The 24,679-nt window shown below is 34.5% G+C and overlaps 2 protein-coding genes across 2 annotated transcripts in view; both read right to left on the reverse strand.

Annotated features, from left to right (window-relative positions):
* mRpS9 (mitochondrial ribosomal protein S9) overlaps nucleotides 1-24,679 on the reverse strand; it is a 103,416-nt gene that overhangs the window by 7,738 nt on the left and 70,999 nt on the right. The gene's annotated exons all lie outside the window — the stretch shown is intronic.
* On the reverse strand, nucleotides 99-21,095 carry wtrw (ankyrin repeat domain 61 water witch). Its single transcript, XM_085957197.1, has 2 exons — nucleotides 20,400-21,095; nucleotides 99-3,794 (listed from the first exon to the last, which is right to left on the reverse strand). Exon 2 carries the CDS (start codon nucleotides 3,747-3,749, stop codon nucleotides 822-824), a length of 2,928 nt encoding a protein of 975 aa, XP_085813323.1. The 5' UTR covers nucleotides 3,750-3,794; nucleotides 20,400-21,095; the 3' UTR covers nucleotides 99-821.

Below are 24,679 nucleotides of genomic sequence, written 5' to 3' on the forward strand. Positions count from 1 at the left end.
AAGGATATAGATATTTTATTAATGGTAAAGTTAACAAAAACATTAAATTCCTTATGATGTAATAATACATTATTACTTAATAGAGATTTGATTTTTTTGCGAGTGGTAACATTCTAAAATAATTACTTCTTAGTAATTTCGTATTGAGTCATGATTTCTTGTGTGCCAGTGTGGAGTCCTCTTAAAATATAGTCAGATAATATAAATTCCAAAATAATATAAGTTAGAATCCCTGCATAATCCAGTAATTTTCACTACAATGTCTTGCAATAAAATTAATTTACATCAAGTTTAATATGTCAAATTCAGTGAATATTAATTATTTGGATGTTTTTGTAAGATAAGGCACATTCACAATTAATTGCTTTTACTTAGTCAGTCATTAAGGCAAACATGACCGAACTAGAACAATTACTAGGAGACAATAATAAAATCACTAAACAAATAGGTAGGTATTTAATATTAATATTTGTAAAGTACATAAGGCATTAAAGGCATAATCAAAGGATTTTACACAATTTTAAGTGTTCAGAATAGATAGTAGGTTCAACAACATAATATTGATCATTAACCGCGATCGACAGAAAATTGTAATACATATTTGAGTACGATTTTTTAACATATTACATAGTTAATTGGTCATTTGTAAAATTAATAATATTGGAAAATAATATCTGGCGTTTTTTATTGTTATACCTACTTTTCGATTGTTAACAGAACTGTAAAAGAATTGTTACCTAATAATTTTATAATAATCTGTGACCGCAGAATTTTCAATTGAAGTGAAGAGAATAGTGAACACCTTTTTTGGATATCAATCGTTAGCAATTGCTCGTGTTATCAATATGCAATTTAGGCACGACGGTAATGATTTTGTGCAACATTGCCTGTTGCAGTTTCATCAGCTCCTTCAACTCCTTGATTTCGTTCGTCAGCGCATCTATCTTCTCAGTTCCCTCGTCTACCTTCATCTGTAGAGCGCACATGCCGGTATCGTAGGAATAATCAGAGGGATTGGCCTCGTTGTTGTTATCGAATCTCTTAAACGAGTGATACGTCGCAGACGAACCTTTAGACGAAATAGTATGCCCGTAGTGTTTTCTCGTTTTCGCAATATCATACGCCGCCATCATGATATCTCTCGGCAACCTTTTCTCGCCAGGATTCAAAGGCTTGACGCTCAAGACGACTCTGTAGGCTTGCGGAGAGACCAGCGCTGACCAGTGCAACATCCGCAGCAAAAACTTTGGCAAATAAGCATTGAATAAAGCCAACTCCATGTATGATATTAATTTCGTCTGCCTTACGAGTTTGGATAACCCAGCTGTTTTTCGTAAGCCTTGAATGTCATGAACAGCGATACCGACTAATAGATTCATTAATACAACTGTCACAAACATCAAAAACAGAACGTAAGTAATTTGCGCAGATATTTCTAGAAGAAATGGCGGATCGTTTCCTTCGGGATCGTTCAACAGCAATCCGAGGTCCAATTCCCCTATCATCATAGTTAAAACAGTGATGAAACCCATGAAAGGATTGGCGAATGACGACGAGTCGGGAAATATGACGCAGAAACTGAACGTGAACCCGATCAAAATGCACGAATACGCCATGAAAAGCTTCGCAAATTCCTTTTGAACTTTCTGATACATAGCTACGTACGAACCGAAAACAGGCAATTGTCCTATCATGAGCATAAGATTGGTCCAACCGGCGAGCACGGCGAAGGCTCCCACGTGATTCTGCCAAGTGTACGTACTATTCGTGTATATGTACGATATCAAAAACACACTCACGATCACAAACCATTCTATTATGTTCTCCGGCTGAGTCAAGTATTGCTTGACAGTCGAATATCCGGCGATGCCGTACACCTTTCTAAATATTTCAAAGATTGTTATAGCACCCAAAACCCACCACTGCATCTCTATCACGAACGGATTCTTCCGAAGCAAATCTCCGAGAATCGATTGTTTTTGGCACAACTCTTGTTCTTGAATAGTCTCTTCATTATCTTTACTGCCGTTGTAGCAATTGTGCGCCAAGGCCGTAAGAACGTATAATGTTAAAAACAACACAAACATAAAACAAAAAAACAACCTGGCGATGTAGTACTTTCTTATTTTTTCCCATTTTATATGCAGAAACGCGGAACAAAGAGGGTGTAATAAAATTTCTTTGTGACCTTCGTCTACAAAGGTATTAAGGTAACTAATTTCTCTGGGGTGACAGTGCTGCAATATATTCCGGAAATCGAGTTCCAATTCCACCTCTCGATTGCTCGAATCCTGCGAGTTATGTAAAGTGATGGCGCAGTCGAGTTTTTGCGTTATCATGGCCATTGACGCTGGGGTCTTACGCGTTATCACGTTTAACGCCGAATTTCCTTTCTTTGATTTGGTGGTGACGTCGGCGCCGTGAAAGATTAACGTTTCGACGCAATGCGACAAACCGTCGAGCGACGCCAGATGCAGGGGAGTAAAACCGTATTCGTCTTTTTGGTTTACGTTTGCGCCCCAACTGATAAGAGTCTCAATTATATCGAAGGCGCCTTCGGATTTTCCAATGGCCGCATGAAGAGGCGTCCTCTTATCGTAGTCTTCGGCGTTAGCGTCTGCGTTTCCGTTTCTCAGTAGAGATTCAACGCATTCTAAGCTGGAAGACCTCGCGGCCAGGTGGAGAGCTGTGAACCCTCTGTGGTTTTTAAGTTTAGCGTCCGCTCCTTTACTAATCAGAAGATCAACGCATTCAGCGTTACCTTCGTCTGCCGCGAGATGAAGAGCGGTAGACTCTTTGTCTCGTATTCTCGTTCTCGAATTGACATCAGCGCCTTTGCTATTGAGAAGAATTTCTAGGCAGTGCGTCATGCCGAGATCTGCGGCGAGGTGGATAGGGTTGGCCCCACTGGGCTCTATCGAGTTAATATCGACCCCTTCAGAAATGAAGAGTTGAAGGCACTCGACGGCATTTGCTCTCACCGCACAATGTAGAACGGTTTCCTCACAATTAGTTTTTTTTGTAGTGAGAGCGACTGATGCTCCACGATCGATCAGGAGTCGGGCAGTTTCGGGGTGGTTGCCAAAAGCAGCACAATGCAGCGGACTGAAGCACTTTGACATGTTGTTAACATCGGCACCCATTGATATTAGAAAACCCGTGCAAGATGGGCATCCACCAAACGCACTGAGATGTATGGCAGACATTCCGCCGGAATCGTGGAAATGTAGATCAGCACCCGCTTTTAAGATAGCTTCCAAAAGGTCCCGCCGTCTATGAAACGCAGCCCACAGGAGACAGATATTCTTTTCAGTCTTGGGCGCGGATTCCAGGGCGGCAAAAGCAGCTTCCGCGGTAAAGGTAGGGGATTCGATGTCATCCATCAGAGACGGTTTGACGGGGGCTTGCCTGGCCTGTTCGAGCAAGGCCTGACGGACGGAGTCGGCGCAGAGCTGAACGCTGAGCTCCGCGGCGGGTTCTTCGAAGCTGTCGTACATGTTGGGGGCGCTCTCCGCCGGAGGAGAGGGCCCCACCACCATGTATTCGAAATCATCGGAGGGCATTTCATCATCGAGGGCCGCTTCGGGGTCATTTCTCCAGCGGACGCTCGCTCCGATGCTTTTATACTTGGCGCTCGCGAGAGGGAGCTCTTCGGATGCACCCGCGTAAACGCTCACCGCGCGCTTAACGCGGGCGCGCCTCGAAGGCTTCGACACCACCGCTGGCTCCTTGTATCCGAAGTTATCCATTTTAAATGAGTCGTTGTCCAGATGGTGAAGTGTGAAGGATTCTCACTGAAAATTAAAAAAATACAATCAAATTTAAATCTAGTCGGTAAGTAACACATATTAATTCATACTTGCTAAGTATTTGCCGTCGACTGAAAGTATCCTGTTTGTAAGATTACAATATGCTATATGATTTAGGAACCTATTGAAAATATGAACCATTGAATATAAAGTGTCCGATACTAATTAAACTATATACCCACGTTTACAATATAATCAATTAGGTACTTTAAGGGACGATCCATAATATATTTAGGACGTCACGCGTTCAGGTTGGGAAGTCAGATATATGGTGTAAACTGGGGGTGAAAACTGAGACGTCACAAAACCAACAAAATATATCCTACATATTCACTTTTTTTTTTAAATATTCCATGAGAACATAATAAATATTCGCTCACATATTATTGTTGTTATTTGCTATGAAGAATTAACTAACCGGAAAAACACTAGTTTAGCAATGCATCGACAACGCATACCGTAAAATAACTCATGACTAGTGCAAAAGAATTTATTCATTGATGCTAATGTTAATTAACCTATTATTTGTGATGTAACTAATGAATAATGCTGTAGTGATCACCTCAATTAATTATTACTTAATATGTTAATACAATACAAAACTTAATAGATTTTGATTTCTATCTAATCAAGATTTATTTAAACGAACGGAAGAACTAAGAAGTATATAATATCGTCAAGTCTACCATACATATAAAATGTAGGTATCTGTATCCATACTCGTGTGAAAATTCATAATAGTACTCGGCAATGCGAAAAACTACAATGTATAAAAAAACATTTAAATATTCCTGTTATACATGAAATTTAATAACAAAAAACTGTACTACAAAAAATACTTGATTATTTTAATTTTATAAAAGTCAAATCAGACACTGGTTTCGCCATACAAGTAGAAACATAAATCATTCGTTTAAGTTTGCCATGTTGAAAATATGTAGGAAGAAGAAGTGAAAGAGTTTTCTCTTTCGCCTTAATCCACGTTCAGCTATAGATTTGATACTTTCGTGTAAGATTTTATTAGGTAACTAATAGTCACTTGGTAATGAAATTAACGTATGACGTAGGTGGTTAAAAAATAAAATAAATCTTTGGTCATCCACCAATTTCTGAACATGTTTTTAGTACTTACTCATGTATTTTAGCACATTTAAAAAAAAAATATTCTAAACGCACTATGTATTTCAATTGTTATATTTTATATCTATATTGTTTCAAATAAATTTGAAGTAGGGGATAACGCTCCCTCGATGTGCGCTTGTAAAAAGATATTAGCACAAATGTTTCCAACCTCCAAACACATACTTTTTAGTCGGAATAAATACTGAACCCTAAAAAGCACTAAAATCTGGTAAGAATACTGTCAAATTAACGTATAAATAATAACTTCCTTATTGGGTAACTACTTTCTTTCGCGGCATAACAATTTATCAGATTCATTTATCTATACAAAGCAATTGTATACATACTAATGGGTACATATTTTTTGTACAAAATTTACGGCAAAGGTGAGAGATGATTCACACACACAATATAACAATTGGAAGGAACGTTAGGTAGGGGGAGACTTTTTCAAAACAATCGAAACTACGCCCAAGGAGTCCAATGAATAATCAAACCCGATAAAAATCGAATAAGATACATTCAAACTGTGGAAAGCAATACGCTCTATCTAAGAGAAAATAAATAGTCTTGGCTTAATTAGTAGAAAAAAAAAAATTTTAATTTAGCGCGCAAAAATGATTATTTTAGATGATAATCCCGCGAACGTGACATTCCAGGATCAAAAATTGAGCGAGATTCGGGATTCTGGAATTGCTAACCCTAGTTACTAAAATGACATACTGGCAATAAGGGTTACCAATTTTGATGAAGTCTTGAAATTCAATTAAATCAAAACTAATACGTCGCACCATACGGTAAGATGGAACCGGTACCACGATGTGTAGGTCAAGCGATGTTTTTGCCAATTATAATTGGCGTGTAAGATTTGTCCTCTGCCATGCAATTGTCGCAGTGGTGTTTCATTATTTATTTTTTAAATTAATCTACCAACTTTGATGGTTGTTAAAATTTGAATTTTGCTTAATTGAATGGTTTTACCTAATATCATTCAAAACCAGAGTTTGTACTATAACTATCCTATAACTAGAGGGAGTAGGTATATGAAAATTTTGTATCAGCACATTTCATTGCAATAAATTATTATGAAAAGTCTTTAGTGTAGTTGAATTAGTAAGAAAAACATAATAATATTCTGTATGTTGGACGCATTGAAACAAAGCATATTTAAACTATCGCTAATAACCGTTATTTTTGGCTACTTATGACATAGGCAATTTTTGTGGTTGTTCGTCTAAATATTCTAAATAATGATAGTTCAGTGTATTGAGCTGCCTATCAACCACGTACAATAATCGACAGGGTATATACTATCGCATTCAAATATAAAGGTTTTGGTATCGGTACACGTTAAACATGTTTACAAAAACACAAATTTAGGTTGTATAATTATTAACAAAACAGAATTCATTACAAATTCCAATTTAAGGTTTATACTAACAATTGTAATAATTTAAGGAATTGACTGGTTAAGTGAACCTAGAATTGTTTTGAAATGTTTGCGACGAGATTCGCGCAATAATAGTGTGGAGTCTGCTACAAATGATTCTGCAATACTAAATGCCTCGCATCTAATCAAATAATTTGTCTTTAACTTTTTTCAGCCTCACTTTACACGAGGTATGATACACTTCATTGTTTTTGTTCATAGCTGATTTTTTAATAACTGACTAATCTACATCTAATACTAATAATAATAGTGGCAGTTCAGATGGACTTATCAATTAAATCTCGGAATAAAACAATAAAATGGAAACTGTTTTATTGTCACAACCAATTTTTTTTAAATATGGTAAAATAAAATACGAGTTTTTTTTTGATGTCGTCAACATTTTCTCTGTGTGTATACGGCTTAACAGTGCCCAATTATTAATTGATAAGCGTCAAATATACTACGCCATTAATAGTTAGTGAACAGACACAATAAGAATTCCCACGGTATAATATTTTTATAAATACAATGATGTCGATAGCGTTCCCATCGATTGTTTCACGTTTCTAGTATTGTTTGAACAGCGTCTATCGGCATAACCCTGTGGATAATTCTAATAAACGATCGGATGATCAACCAGCCAGATAGATCGTCACACTGTTTGATGTATAAAGCCTCGATAGTGAGCGCGACTATGTTTCCTGGTGCGGTTCTCCGGCCAGGAGCGTCGCGGGACGATAATTGATCACTTAGCGGTCGGCTCCTTACAAAAGCGCACTGATACATTACATTACATTCCTAGGCGATATTTTGTATTAGTCAAAGCTGATAAGGTGGTGTGTAGGAGTTAACCGAAGATGAATCATCGAAATGACAATAAAAAAATCACAAATAATAATGTGCCTTGTTAAACCTTGTAAGAATGGGAAGCAAAATGCATGATCTCGGGAGAAGCGAAACTAAAGAAGTATACAATAAGGTACGGTGAGTTTTCAACACTTAATGCGTCTGAAGAATCGGTATAGATTTCAAAATTGCGGATATTATATATGGAATATCGAATAATAATCCATCGACGCGCCAAGGGTAACTGCCGTTAGGATGGGTGCCAGCCTAAAACTGCACCTCCCCCCATTTTTTTTCCAATGGAAATAAGATATATTTATCGTCATCAAAATATACCAATAACAATAATTTTAAAATATTTTTCATATAATCATGTATCATATAGTCACCTATGAATTATAATCTAAAGCGACTGAAATCGGTAAGACATGTATCGATGGAGCAAAGTGGCACAATTTTATTTATAAAAGAATATTTAAGACATGCAAGAAAATTCCGCTTTTTCATCATAAAGTTCATTTTATTTGATTGAATAACATACATTTCGCCATATATGCTAAAATAAATAAATTCTGAGAAAATTAAAAAGAAACTCTTTTGTGGAAATCGTCTTATCGAACCGAAGAAAGATTTGCGTAATAAATATGAGGATTTGTGTTATAATTAATTCATTGATCTGACATTAAAATTTATTTTACTTGTTTGGAATGTTAAACGCTGTCTGTTTTAGTTTTTTAGTTTTGTTGACCTCAAAACAGAACAACCTCTCGTACATATTGCTGCCCTGATACAATATGATATTTAATGACGAGTTTTCGGCTCAAATTCATTTATTTTCTGGCGACTTTCACAACAACAATAATTAAATACAACAATCCCAAAAAATATTTGTCGTTTAATCCAAAAATATTAAAGAAAAAGTTCGTCTGTGAAGATTGAGAATAAATATATGAATGTGTAACTGAAATAGCTTAGGTAACGAAACTCATCACTAAATTAGTTTCAAATCATGGCATTTCATATTAATTTGCAGCAAGATCAACTCTTAGTATGCTCTGAAATGTAAATATTTGCCAGGACCGCACTGAGATAAAAAAAAAGCTTTTCATGTTGCATTTTGTGTTGTAAGCCTAAAATAAGTTTTTGCACTAATAACCGTCAACGTTAACGTAAAATCACGAAAATATGTAACCCAAACAAAAGTCAAACTATGTACCTAGCTAGTTACCAATTTAACCATAGGTACCATAATTATTATAGTCTAAACTCTTTTGAAACTCATATTTTTTATCAATCGTCATACAAATCATAACGTACCCTAAGATGTGATTAATTTTAATAACGCATATATTATATTGGTAAATTGCAGATAGTGTAACCAAGCCATAGTACTTTTGGTATGCTTTGGGCGATCCGGCAAAAATGGTGGACACTTTTCAGTCATACTTCGTTGAATTAAGAATACATAATACATATGGTGTTAATTAGTTTTTTAATGTTAATTAAGTCATGCCTAAACCAAACCAATATGTGTATTTTCCAGACCCAGGATTCGAACCTGGGACTCTCGAAATTATAATCTGACGCTTAAGTCGTGAAGTGGTGAAGTAGTAAACCAAACCATAATAAGATAGAAGAATATAAAAAATATTCTTCTATCTATAAATCTAAAATTATGTATGATTTAATGGCTTGGTTTACGTAGGATTTAATTAATACGTATTAAATTATTATTGTTGTCTGGAATGTAGTCTATTTTCGTGTGTACCTACTTTACTCTGTTTATACCTACGTCTCGAGCTCATTGCGGTATAATGTCTCAATCAAATACGACAGAAGAGAAAGAAAATCAAATTAAAGTACCCTCAGTCGATATTAATTCGCTATGAATAAAACCTTTGTACCCGAGATTGAACAAAAAAATGCCATGTTTGAAACGAATAAAATTCTGGGTTAACACCCTTAACCAATGTAACAGCGCAGCGAATATAACTACATAACCTTTGAATGCATGTAGGTACCTATTCAATTTCATTGTAACGATATGGAAATTTTCTTTAAATTTTAATCATTCGCTCCAATGAGATGCTTTGTTGGATTACATATTACTACATGGGCAAGTACATTGATGGAAGGCATGTGTGTACTATTATATTATAGAGGAATCGATTTTAGCAAACCCTGTTTCACCGTTTGGCATATTTACCCTGTAGGTGCGTATACCTACCGAACTATGGTTACATGTAAGTTGTACGTATGCAGTTCATCGTGGGACACTACTTATTCGTGCGCCGCAGTACGTGAAACATGAGTTCGTATAACATTTTATCAAATGACGAGTTCTTCGTCGAACATTTCACCGTGGAATACATTTGTAGGTATCTTACAAAATGCGATAGTTTGCAAATAGTACTGTTCCAATTAGATTAACCCTAACCTAACCTAGTAAAGACATCTCCACATGTTGTAGCATACGTACAAATATACTCCAGGGTGAAATGTTCAACGAAGAACTCGTCATTTGATTAAATGTTACACGAACTCATGTTTCACGTACTGCGGCGCACGAATAAGTGTCCTGCGGTGAACTGTTTACGTACAAATTTCCGGATACGCCGAACTATGATACGTAGGTACTATATAACTGACAAATATTACATTTGTTAAATAAGTATATCTATTCTTTAATGGTGTTTACTGTAAACTTAAAATAAAACACAATATTAAGTATGTAGTATATATTCTGCAAAATTTAACCTTTATACTCCAGTATACGAAATACTCGAGACATTGTCAATATGATACAAAATATACAGCTATTTATAGTAAGTAATGAAGACTAATTAAATAATAATATCTAAGAACTTTCCTGTTCAACAGTATTAATTTTATCTAGACTTTCAGAAAATGTTAATTTAATGGTATTTCAGCACTTCGGGCTGCATAAATTGAATATAAACAATTTCACATAATGGAAGTTATGAGAAATTCAAACAATCAAATATCACGAATGCAAAGGTAATATCAACTGATTACGAGCATATTATTAGATATCATTAACATGTTATTTTTTTTTAATTATTAATAACCATGTGGTTGTTAGTAATTTTCAACAATCACAAACACCCAGGCTTTGAGAAAAACAAATAAATATTGTATCCTCACCGGGAATAGAACAAATAACTCTCGGGTGGAAGGCCAGCGCCTTACCCACTGCACCACGAGAGCTGCCATAGATAGTAAAATATACCCCTGTGGGTCTATTCTATACTTATCGAACACTAAATTGATAAATAGTATCAAACTTAGGGTAGGTTTGTATCAAAATATTAGCACTTATTGTAACAATTACACGAAGCCGGTTTTTATTGTTGCAATAAGTGCGATATTTTAACAGCAGCAAGATAGGTGCTGTTAAAATATAGCACTTATTGCAACAATAAAAACCGGCTTCGTGTAATTGTTACAATAAGTGCTAATATTTTGATACAAACCTACCCTAAGTTTGATAATATTTTTCACTTTATCACTTTAGCGGTCGATAAGCATAGAATAGACCCACTGATAGTTAGTAATACAAATAGTATGTTTTGTATTGTATAAGTGGACAAAACGGGTTCTGACGACATTTCAATCAAGTGGAATAAGTAGGTCCTACATATAATTGCATTTAATTTCAATTAATTAAACTTTAATTACTAAAAATGGTAGAATCAATTATATTATTAATAATAAATTAAATATTTTACGATTATATAGTAATGTTCAAAATATTAATATCGATTATAAAAGAAAATTATTTTTAATGGGAATAAAAAAGGCAAGGGGGTCATATAACGTTAGCGTATTAGATAAAATCTATTACTTTATTTCATAAAATGGATTATAGCTAAACAACTTTAGCACGGACCTGCGCAGAAGCACACCTCATTTCGTGCGCATAGAGCAGGGATGGATAATGAGTACATCCCTGACCTCGGGCATGTTTACGTTGATACGTGTTCATGAAAAGTCTGTTTTACACGATTCAATCGTATAGTTATAGTTTTACAATGAATATCCCATCTCGATCGGGGTATTACAAAAAACCTTTACAAGTCCAAGCACGAGAAATTGTTTTTAATGTGACCGAATATTTAAAGGTTATGAAAAAACATTACAATTTGAAGAATAATGTTGTCCTAATTATTTAATTAATAAATACCTGCAATAATATAATCAGTTAATGTGGGTTTAATGATTTATTTCCATTCATACTCAATAATTATCCAGTATTAATAATTAGCCTCTCTATAATAATAATAATTAGGAAATGAAAATAGTTTAATTTATTTTCTTAGTCGCTCCCGTACTGGCCGAAAACAGCCGAACCCAAACGGACATTAAAAAATTAGCGTTTATGTTGTCGGACTATAGTACTCAGTATTCACCACATAGTAGTATTATTTCAGTATAAGTAATAAAAACTATCCTATCAGCTGATATAACTTTACATCTAAAGCCGCGACTTACAGGATAATCTTCAATTCACAGGCATTATTAGGAAAAGAAAATATAATTAAAATATTAACTGGCAATTTATTGGAGTATAAGCGATCCTAGATGCATAGTATAATATATAATAGCTTGAATAAGACAATTGCTGTACACATCTACAATACACAGGGGTTCAAAATGTGTAAAAGTGTAGCCTGCAGGCAGCTGGATCGACTTGATAGTTCAATTACCCAGAAACTCATGGTAACGAAATGCACACGGCCGAGGGCCGAGAGGAATGAAACCAGCTTAGAGAAGCATTCATCTAGTATTAAACCGATGAAGACTGAAGATGAATAGACAAAGGATTTTGAAATTTTGTGTGATACAATTTATCACAGCGAAATAATGAAAATCCCAAAACTGGATTTGAAAGGTAAAAATGCCACATAACATTTTAATAAGATATCGATGCGAAAGCCACTAATCATAGGCGAATATTTTGAATCCAGTTTTGGTTTAAGATTTAATGACGGTCAGGTCATAAATTGCAAGTAATACAAAATCCGTTAAGTGTCCTCAAATATTACTAATATTTAATGAGCGTTTCATTTACGTGATAAACTTTAATGTATATTATTATAGGTACGGATCATATACACAACACGAGAGATGTCCAAAAGCTAAGAGTCACACAGCGAGGCATGGAGAGGTGCATGTTGGGCATCACGCGAAAGGACCGTAAGAGAAACGAATGGGTTAGGAAGCAGACAAGAGTACGCGATGTAATAGACGTTGCCAAACAGCTGAAATAGAGATGGGCGGGGCACATTGCTCGCCGAAAGGACGGCCGCTGGACAAATGCCGTCATCCAATGGTACCCAAGGGGTACGAAACGGCCACAGGGTCGCCCTAAAAGCCGCTGGATTGACGAACTGGTAAAGTTCGGCGGAAATACGTGGCAGCGAACGACACAGGACCGAAAGAGTTGGAGAAAGCTTGGGGAGGCCTTCATCTAGCAGTGGATTGACCCCGGCTGATGATGATGATGATTATAGGTACAGACGTACATATTGAAAATAACATGTCTAAGTTTATTCCATATTTCTCCACATTCGAGAATTGTTCCTTCTTAAAGCCACGCCCAGAATGCAACCCATTTTCCTTATGTTTGTGATCCCTGGTATGAACAGTATGAAATGTTATAACGGTAAGAAAGAGGTAATCGCATTGAGAGCTGAGGCACAAATTTGACAAAACGTCAAACAGTAGAGGCCATGCATGGACTGAAAACGTATGCGGTTTAGAACCGTGTGTCACACTAAACTTATGATTTCTGTTCATGAAAATATATTTTCAATAAGTTTGTAAGTTTATAATATAAACATAAACGGATACGATCAAATGCTTATAATAATATACTTTGTGAAAATATATTTCCATGAACAGAAATCATAAGTTAAGTATGACATACGGTTCAAGACCATATGCGGTTAAAGTCTATGGTTGGCCATCAGTGGGTCCGGGTGTCCGACTGCCAAAGCTGGACGAAATTGAGATGTTTTTAAAATGTTTCTGGATGTAGAGTATCGACAAAATTGGCTTGAGCGAAATATACAACCATGGGAGGCGAATAAACTCCATATTGAATAATTGTAGATCCGATGGTTTGTTGCCTGAATAAAGATGTCTCTCACCATGAATTATTATTACGTCTTTACTGCTGTATAAGACATTTTTTCATGAAATACCAAAATTTCATGAAGACCGATTCAAACTGAAGATGTTGTAGGAAACTTTTTTCTACGAAGACAGAGTCAAAATAATATTTATATGAAAGTGAATCTGAGATAACGGTCAGCAAGGCTAATTACTATTAAGTCATTTCGCATTGTAAATTTATTTGTCAATTTACAATGATTTTGTAACAAATATGCATTTTACTATCCTCCTTTAGAATATTTAGATTAACAAAACGTCGCAAATAATATTAACAATAACAAAACATCAAAACAAGCCGCCATCCTGCGTAAAAGCAAAGAATTTAAAAAAAATCTTTTTAAAACCTCGGAAACATATTGGAAGACATCCTAGAAAAAAAGTTGGACCGAGTGGGAGTCAACTCACATTATTCACTTTCCGGATGAATGCTATACGATGTATGCTAATTATTTCATACAACTACTAGCGCCTGTACACGTGCATGGATTTACTTGCACCAATAGTATAAATTTTAAACTACACGCTATTGCTGCTACGTAAAAGTGCTCACTGCGATGTTGTCATTTTATAGTAGTATTTGACAGGTCATGAAAATCGGTTAACCTCAAAATGAGTCTGCGCGGTGAGGTTCGTTTTTTTACCGGAAAGTTCGCCACTATCATTCTACTGTGCAGGCGCAGATATCCCACAGTCCAATTATCGCGTGAAAATTCAGAAGCTTCTGAACTTTTTTAATCCGTGCATGCAATCTTGCAATTTGCACAATATTACGTGTAGGTATAGACGTTCATTTTTTTTGTTATGGCCGCTATAATACGTACTGTCAGCAGTAAATCCATGGACGTGTAAACGGGGTATGTATACGTTCTAACTACTTAGGTGCTTAAAATTCCGCCAATCTAGAGGCGATCTACTTCGTGACCAATAACAGTAAATTACATTACTGATTTTATCGTTAACAGACGTCTGGCGCGAGCCAAATTTTTATTATTGACGAAAATAGTTCGCTAATAGGGATGTTTTTAAAGTTTTTCAAAATTATGTTTTTCTATAGTTAAGGATCCATCATTTTTAAATGCCATGTGTATATTCAGTCTTTAATTGGAAAAAAAATATGAGTAGGTACCAAATAATATTTCAACCACACTACAAAAACGTTCTGGAATCGCCATCAACTGTTGCAATACAAAGAGTTTATATTATGACTCACTCTAGTCGAACCTCGGTTTTGCAGATGGACTAAAAACAGAACGCGTCGTAAATGCGATTGAATGCGGAGACGTCATGTTGAATCAAATCAAATTTAGCACACAAACTAGTGTATAGAATAAATTAGTTTTCCATTAAATGTTTATAAAACACAATGAATGAATCATATTATCATAAAGTCAATAAACCTACCTGATAATCATCATCACTAGAGAAATAACAAAATAAATTTCTTCACTTTGTTGTAAGCTCGTGATGAAACCCAATTTTGAACAATAAATCTTTTAAGGTCAAGTGTCACAATCTTTCACAAGTGCATTGGCGGAGTTTTGTCAACAAAATGTCATCTGATTTAATAATACGAGGGTGGGTCAATAATTCCTTAGAAAAAAGCATTAAAACAGTTTTTATTTTTGTATTTTTTTTTTATTTCTCAACATAATCTCCTTGGAGCTCAATACACTTGGTTAGACGTTTCTCAATTTTTTTTAAACCGACAGAAAAATAAGTTTTCGGAAGGTCCTCAAAATAAGCATTTGTCCGATCGATGACTTCTTCATTTGAAAAAAAACGTTGTCCACTTAGCCCATGTTTTAAGTTTGGGAAAAGGAAAAAGTCACTGGGGGCTAAATCTGGCGAATACGGTGGGTGGTCGACCAATTCGAACTTCAATTCTTCAATTTTAGCCATTGATCGTAAACATGTGTGAACACGGGCATTGTCCTGATGAAAGAGGATTTTTTTCCTGTTTAAATGAGGCCGTTTTTCTTCAATTTTGTTTTTTAGCTGGTCCAATAAAGATGCATAATAATCCCCTGTTATTGTTTTTCCTTTTTCCAAATAGTTAACGAAAATAATTTCACGTGCATCCCAAAATACAGTAGCCATAACCTTACCAGCTGATTTTACGGTTTTCACCTTCTTTGGACATGGTTTGCCTTCGCAATCCACTGCTTTGACTGTTCTTTCGTCTCGGGAGTATAGTGGTGTATCCATGTTTCATCTACAGTCACAAAGCGATGAAAAAATTCATCCGGATTGCGTTGCATGAGCGACAACAGGGCTTTAGAGGCCACCACCTTATTGCGTTTATTGTCGACTGTGAGCAAACGCGGCACCCATCTTGCAGAAATATTTTTCATGCCCAATTTGTCATGTAAAATAGAAATGACGCTACCTTTTGAGATCCCTGTAACCTCAATTATCTCACTCAACTTTGATCTTCGGTCACTTAACACCATATCGTGGATTTTATTGATCATTTCTGGTGTAGTCACCTCTACAAGACGTCCTGAGCGTGGTTCATCCTTTGTTGATGTACGACCACGTTTAAATTCATTTAACCAGTTATAAATAGTTGCAAGTAAAGGAGCAGATATACCGTGAACTAAATCCAACTCATTTTTTATTTCCTTTGCTGTTAACCCTTTTATATTAAAATGTTTAATAACAGCTCTAAACTCAATTTTCTCCATTTTCCATTTTTCCATTTTCCACAAGCATTTTTTTTTTAAATGTACGAGAAACACACAACAACCCGACCAATCTGATTGAAACTTCGCAGCATACTGAATCGGTAGTGCCGCTGCATGAAAACAAACCGCTTACAGTACTAGTCGCGCCACCTGTCGGCTTTTCTAAGGACTTATTGACCCACCCTCGTATTTTATTGCCAGTTACAAAATTTCATACATTTTATTTAAATTTAATAAAAATATTAAACAATATATTGGCAGGTAGTAAATAACGTATTTATTCATGAAACTAACATTGACTTATTGATGGATATCCAAAAATAAATAAGATCCGATAAACGACCCTATGCACAGACATCGTCTGCTCCAGGGAATTCAGGAAGAATGGGAACTGAAATATCTAACGGGTGTGGAGTAACAAGCAACCGATCTCGAGTGTGGAAGAATATGGGATAAACTTATACACGTGTCAAAAATACGCTTGTCCTTCGTTCTGATAACTGTTCTCGGTTTATGCACTGAGGTTTATTCAATATTGGTGTATACGTATATATATTAAAAATATCTATATATTATACATATTAAAAAATATATGCTTGTAACACTAATGCACAAAGTGTTCATCTCCGTGGAGTAGCCTTCGTAAATACTCCTCACAACACACGACTGAATCTGTAATTCGAAATAACTTGCAGCTTAACGTTAGCCCCCTGCGGCATCGCTTTCGTATATTAATAGTATATAAGCTAAGTCACCGTAAAATAACGATTAATTAATATATTTATCACCCACGATAGCGGAGAGGATAACATGTCAGCCTATAATGTCACGAGTCCTGGGTTCGGACCCGGGTCTGGTAACAAAAGAATCACATGTTGTTTTTCAATGTGTGTTTGTACCCAGATTATGGACCAATTAGGTTGAGCTAGTGGCTAACAGCCATTTCTCTTAAAAACAAAAATCTGCTAATACAACCTCCACTCCTATATATCCTAAGAAGATCATAATATGGGCCTCTGCAGAGTGGAGGTTTTTTAGCAGATTTTTGTTTTTTTGTGCAGATTTAATACAGATCCAATACGATTAATTACAATGTGTAACGAACCAAAAAAAAAAATCTCAGAGAATGACATCAATGATCTAACCTAACCGAACCGAACCTAAACGTCATCTTCAACTATGAATCACACATGATAAAATAGTTTTGCAAAAAAATCAAACAACTCTAATAAGAAAAAGATCATAAATAATTCATAGGTTTCCATAGTTTTATTACATCAGATTATTCGTTAATTTATTAATAACAGTAGAATCTTGCTTGACTACTAAAACTGATGAATATTAATGATTTTTTTTTTGTATTGTGACGATATTGTTTGCAAATATGCCTAATAGGTCGATCGATTATATTTATCACAGTTGTGAAGACTACATATTTAGTGACGGAGGTAGACGATTATATTATAACACAGGGAAATAATAACAATACATATCGTAACTCCAAGAAATGTGTCGCAATCATAAATGTATCTATAAAAATTCGGAATAATATACTAACTAGGTACTAATAGAGTGGCTTTTTAGGACAATACCAGACTATGTTTTTTGTTTTAATATATTTTTTTAGAACGGATCTTGGGACCAAAATCATTTCTCCAATGTTCAGTGGTTTTAATAAAGTACCTATAATAATAATGTTCAGTTTATTCTAAATAAAAATATTTTTTATTCAACACTATAAATAGGTACATATACAAGATTTAAGAATATAACGCCACAGAACAATATCTATTAAACAACTGTTTGAAATAATCTGAGTGGGATCTTAGAGTGCAAATCTTAGTTACGATTACAGATTTAAAAATGTATTTAAACAGTGAATAAATATTTAAAGATATCGCTAGTTTCCCACGTTGTAATTACATTGCTCTATAATTCCACCCGATGAGGATATACTATGTAGCCAAGACCTAGTATGGACTAGGTGCTTGGACACTCATAGAAATCTCAGAAAACTTTGATATATGGGTGTAAAGACGCGTTTTCTGTATCAGATAGAAAAACAAATGGTGATGTCGAGGATGAAAAAGACAAAAGAAATAAACACGAGAAAGTTGGCATACTTTGGCCACATCAACATCATGCGGCATCCCGAGAGATATCAACTTCAGAAACTTACCATTGAAGGAAAGATCTCCAGTAAGCAAGGTCTTGACAGAAAAATAATGTCTTAGCTCAAGAAACTCAGATACTGGTTTGAACTCAGCACTCCATTCCTATTAAGAGCAGCGATGGACAGAGAGAAAATGGCCCAACTCATCGCCGATGTCCGATAACGAATATGGCACGTAAGGAAGAAGAGGGCGTTATTCGTGGAAATTGCCTTGTATGTATTGTATATTATATAAAATTCCCATACTTAATAAATTATCTTTACGGGCCAAGAAAAAGATTAAATGATTAAATAATCACTTAGTAGCGAGACTTCGATACTGATTTATTAGTACGTCTACTGACTATACGGCACGAAGATTCTAATTGACAATAGCACAATTATTAAACGTGTCGTTTTGTAGAGAGATAAATCACTCTACATTTATAAATTGGTCGTGTAATCTTTTCAGTAGATCAAGCAGTTAATAGAGAGCTACATAAGCGATATAAACATATAACTACACCGGCAATAAAATGTCAAGTTTGTCATAAAACCGTGCAAACAATTTACTACAAAACAAGTCTTCAGACACAGGGCAACACTAATCCAACGGTAATCTTTGCAAATACAATTCTGACAGTAAAAGACTTTGAACGAATTCCCTTATCGCAAGATATGTATGCCATATCTTGGAAGTTTTTCATGCTGACAACTCAAATAATGCTAATAGAAAAAAATGTAATTCACTACCTGTCTATAAAAATAATTAATTTAACGTTTTCGGTGTTGCAGATCAAAATATATGGAAAGCGAATCATTTCGTTCAACAATAATTAATTCTAGTTTTCAAATATTTCGTAAGAATCGGTTTTAGCGATACGGATTTTCCTTTCAAAATTTTCAAACTCTGTATTATGTAGATATCTTATAAATTATACATCTGAGAAAATATAAAATTTATTACAACTTTGTTAGTTGTATATTTGGATTAGGTATATATGCATGGATCTTCAAGATGCCGAAAGACAAAACTCTGGTCGTTAATAACAATTCCTAAGTAATAGTATACGAATTTAAAATCCACTAAACATCCTCGGTCAATAATATTAATAAAAATTTTGATTGATTTAAGGTTTGTACTTTTCCATTTGTTTCTTTTTTTGCGACTTCGGTTTCAACTTTCGACATCTTAAGGGCATTATTCACTCTCGCCAATCGCAAACGTAAAGCTGACACAGAATATGTTCGTTACTTGTAGGTGTGTATAGTGCATGAAAAGGAGAAACCCGGGTCGCAATTCAAATAAAAAAGAATAATACTTAAATCAATTCGAATTAAAATTCATAATCTATCAATATTGTCAGTCTATCGTAATTCATTTAACACTGCTTGAATAGCTCGTTTAGCTTACTGACCCATGCATATTGGTGGTAGATTACTTTACGGAATATAGCATATATCTACATTTATTATTGTGTACCTATAGTATACCATTTTCCAGCAAGAACTTAACATTTCGATACCCTAGGCCTAGTTGTATAAGGAAACACCTCATAATTCAATGTTCTAAGATAATGGCGTTTGAAAACTTCACTCAGATTCTCATTTCAATGATAAAGCCATGGTTTTTGAAGTAAATGTGTTCATTTTTTATTTAGTTCAAATGTACTTAGCAACACACAATGAAAGTTTATAGTTTATCAAATATTCAAACCAGACATTCCCGTTTATAATTAAATTAACGATTAATCCCATAAAGGGGTGTACGATTTTATGACCCGTTGAAGAAATTGTTGATTATTTTTTATTGAATTATAAATATAAGACCTTTCATCATCAAATTTAATGGCATTAACTCAAAACCTTAAAATTTTGAGTTGTTTCCCAATAGAACCAGAGTATCGATTTTTAAATAAAAAAGGGTATTTTAAATCCTATAAGTAGTGTTTTCAAGTGCTCAAAGCATAGTTTTATAATCTTTTTATATACTGTAATATTTCGGAATAGTTTTTGTATAATATTACTATATGAGAATTTAATGATATATTGTACTGAGAATATACTATTATCAGAATACTTTCTGTCGATTGTGGCAAAAGCACATGAAAACTTTTGTATAATAATATAGTGAATATAAAAGAAAGTTCACTTACCAGATATTTATTATCCATGGGCAGGTTCACAATGCACTACATCCGGCACTGAACAATAACAAAATACAACCCGGTTCGAAACAGTCTCACAAACTATCATTCGTTACTTCTTGTACAATTTATTATTCGAAGAATACTCGCAGCACTTTTCCAATCAGATCACTTATAATTTAACAGTACAATTGACAACCAAAAGTAATAGAACAAGACAACTTAAGTTGACTTATAAAACACAACCATCGAGAAGCCACAAATCAAAACACTAGTTTGTTTATCGCGTAAAAAACTTCGTGTAATATTTTCCAATCATGGGGTTGGAAAAACACAATTTATATTTTATAAACAGAAAGTCAACAGAATTTTATTTTCACTCGATTCCGATAACTGGAACGCAGTAGAGTTGTTATTTTTGACAAGAGCGTTCGTTATATGCTGGCGTTAGGGGTAGCTCTTCTTCATCGCTTGCCTCAGCTGCCACCGGAGCGGACGAACATGGCGTTGGACCTGATGAAGCCTGCGTAGGGGTGCACCAGAATGTGGCGAGGGCGGGCGATTCTGTGGCGGAGGCTGACGGAACCGCGGCCGGGGTTCTGCGCGGCTCCTGGGCCGTGGTAGGGCGACGGTGATGGCAATGCAGGTCGAGCGGAGAAGCACTGGGGCGGCATGGTCACTCCGCGCCGCATCGACTGACTGACTGACTGCCGCTGATATGGAGACTCTTGCGAAGCCCCTGAACCCCTCCCCCCTTTATATACAGCGTGTTTCATTGTTGAATCGCGAATCTGTACATTTTGCACTGTATTTAAGAAAATGTTCTGAATTCCCATCTCCAACGTAGGTACATAATACCTGTATATTTTTTTCTTATTTTATTTTTTTATTTTACATACCCCACATAAAGCTAAAAGATTCTCGTTTTTATTGACACACGACCACTCTTATCTACTACAAACGTAGATCACTATTGAATCGGTGCACCTATTTATTACTTATTTTTTTGGCTAAATATCCACGCGATTCTCAAAAACATCTCGCATTTTATTGGCTTTGGTCATGTACCTAGTATTAAATTTTTAACTGAGATAGTTAGGCATCATTTAGTGTCGGCTTACAAAGTCGTGGGTCTCAGGTTCGAATCCCTGGTCTAACAAATTCACTTGTTGTTTTTGTGTGCTTTTGGACAAAGGAAGTGGACCTACTAGGTTGAGTAAGTGACCAACGTCAATTTCTCGTAAAAACGTATTAATACAACCTCCTCTCTCTAGAGGCCCAAACTCCACTTTCGATGTAACATGGTAATTTACTTTCAATTTTAAATGATTTATACATTCTACACTATCGATGGATTGACAGTCATATGCAAATTGGAAGATACTGGATCTTCTTCTGTTATAATAAATAGCCTCTATAATGAGTCCAAAACGCCTATATTTAGAATATTTAGATAAATAATCACAAACAACGGGAGGCGTATGAACATTGAATCAAATGTATTTTACTTTAATTAGACATCATATTATCATATTTACGAATATCTACTCGTACATATTACTTATATATTGTTTACATTTTAAAATGTATCAACAAGTTTCTGGTGTTTTTCCTTAAGGGGGGACATGCTCGTCGAAGGTCAAAATTGAGTTTTTATTGTATTTTCAAACCATGATCCTGGACACTTCTTAAACGTTGTAGATAATCTATTTATATAATTTTGAAGCCTTATTATCCTTTATAGTTATTTTAAACATTTGATGACTGCATAAAGTATTTTTGTTACATAAAATAGTATTCTTTTAAACCTCTCGCTCTAATGTTTTAGAATATAGTCATATTTCGGTACATAACTGTGCAGTGGTGTTAAGATTTTTTACATTTATTAATTTTTAAACGCATTGATGAAACCCTTAGTATAATTTATTACGAGATAATTTTTGTAAAATATTCACGATAAAAAATTATATTGATAATCTCTGTGATCCCAAATTTGACAAGAATTAGGCATTTTATTGTTCAAAAAATCGGCAAGATTAACACGTTTGAAGATGATTCTAAAGACATTTATTATAAGCTATGTCTTTGACCATTCAAGTGTGATAAACATCTTATGAATAATGAATGCTTTATAATAATTATTGACCTAAGAATAAGGTAGTTTTTTTTTGAAATACGCCATTTCTTTTGTCATTCCCTAGTGGTTAAGCTACAACATACGGCCGTAGCCATAAATTGACAAACTATAATTAAAGTAGGGAGTAAAATTATGTTAACGCGCGTGTTTGAACATGTACCTAACCGAATTTTTTTTTATATTTTTTTTTAAACGGTACATGTTCAAACACGCGCGTCAATATCATTTTACTCCCTAATTCAATTATAGTTTGTCAATTTATGGCTACAGCCGTATGTTGTAGCTTAACCACTGGGGAATGACAAAAGAAATGGCGTATTTCAAAAAAACATCACCTTATTCTTAGGTCAATAATTATTATCTAACAATCATTATTCATAAGATGTTTATCACACTTGAATAGTCAAAGAAATAGCTTATAATAAGTATCTTTAGAATCATCTTCAAATGTGTTAATCTTGCCGATTTTTTGAATAATAAAATGCCTAATTCTTGTCAAATTTGGGATCACAGAGATTATCAATATAATTTTTTATCGTGAATATTTTACAAAAATTATCTCGTAATAAATTATACTAATGGTTTCATAAATGCGTTTAAAAATTAATAAACGTAAAAAATCTTAACACCACTGCACAGTTATGTACCAAAATATGACTATATTCTAAAACATTAGAGCGCGAGGTTTAAAAGAATACTATTTTATGTAACAAAAATACTTTATGCAGTCATCAAATGTTTAAAATAACTATAAAGGATAATAAGGCTTCAAAATTATATAAATAGATTATCTACAACGTTTAAGGAGTGTCCAGGATCATGGTTTGAAAATACAATAAAAACTCAATTTTGACCTACGACGAGCACGTGGGCCGTTAAGAGACAATAAAACTTCAACGGTGTTAACTGGTAATAATTGGTGGAAATTCATTTTATTAACTAAAAGAAAACACAACATAATCATTAATCTTATCCCAAATAATTTAATAACGATCTGGATCGGTTTCATTTACTCCAACAAGACATTCTGATTTAATGTTACAGAGAATACCAGTTTATAAATATATTATTGTACGAAACAGATTTATTTCATAATTTTGATTATATTGAAAAATATTACTTAAACCATAACACACATTTTACTACAACATGCCGATGAAATGTCAAATATAACTGTCTTATCAACTCGCCAAAACAAGCAAATTTTCCGAGTTTCACTTGCAATGTCATGCATATATACCTATTTGAGATAAAATCCTTATCATTATGGAAACTGGTAGACATATCATGAATCACAAAACGTGACTTGCATTGAAAGTCGTGACGTAGACTACTTGAAATCGTCAATCTCTATTACCATGGTAGGTATATAATACAATCTCTATCTATAAAAAAAATATTCAACAAATACTTAACAAGATTTGAGATATAATATTCTTTATTGAACATACATAAGTTGGACACCTAGGAAACATACCAGTAACAGGCAATCGATCTCAAGTGTGGAAGAATATGGGATAAACTTAAACACGAGTAAAGAATACGCTTGTCTTTCGTTCTGACAACACTGCTCTCGGTTTATGCGCTGTCGCTCATTCAATATCAGTGTATTTGAAATTTGCAACACACACTATTGCACGTCTATAATGCGTGGTTTATTTTCGTAGGACACTCACACATTCAAAACCCTGCGTCAAAATGTAGTGTGTTGAGCAATATCATATCGTAATTATATTTTTATTAATCCGTTCTGTGCCAGTAAATAATGTAACATTCTCAAATTTTGTAAATTAATCGTTAAATAAAAAATAAAATCGGTGTGTGTACTTATGTACGCGCGTTAGAAGTTATACTTCTATGGCGTAACAAAACAAAAACAAAACTTGTGATAACCCAGATTCTTCGACTAGCTCTTAATTATCTTGTTAAATTACACACTCAAGAAAAAGGACCGCTTATTGGAATGCCGTTGGTTTATTTCTATACACTTTAATTAATATTACTAAATTATATAATTACATATCGTGTTTTTTATTTTTAAAGTAACAACTGCCACTATGACGTTTAATAGTTTGTTTACGTAAGGAATTGCAAATGGCCGACAATAATAATTTCGCTGCCTAGGCAACGGAACAATTCTAAGCTATAATAT

The sequence above is a fragment of the Rhyacophila brunnea genome, unplaced genomic scaffold (genome assembly GCF_057557595.1).
Source record: "Rhyacophila brunnea isolate RB1 unplaced genomic scaffold, BYU_Rbru_1.0 scaffold_6, whole genome shotgun sequence".
NCBI classification, from domain to species: Eukaryota; Metazoa; Arthropoda; class Insecta; order Trichoptera; family Rhyacophilidae; genus Rhyacophila; species Rhyacophila brunnea.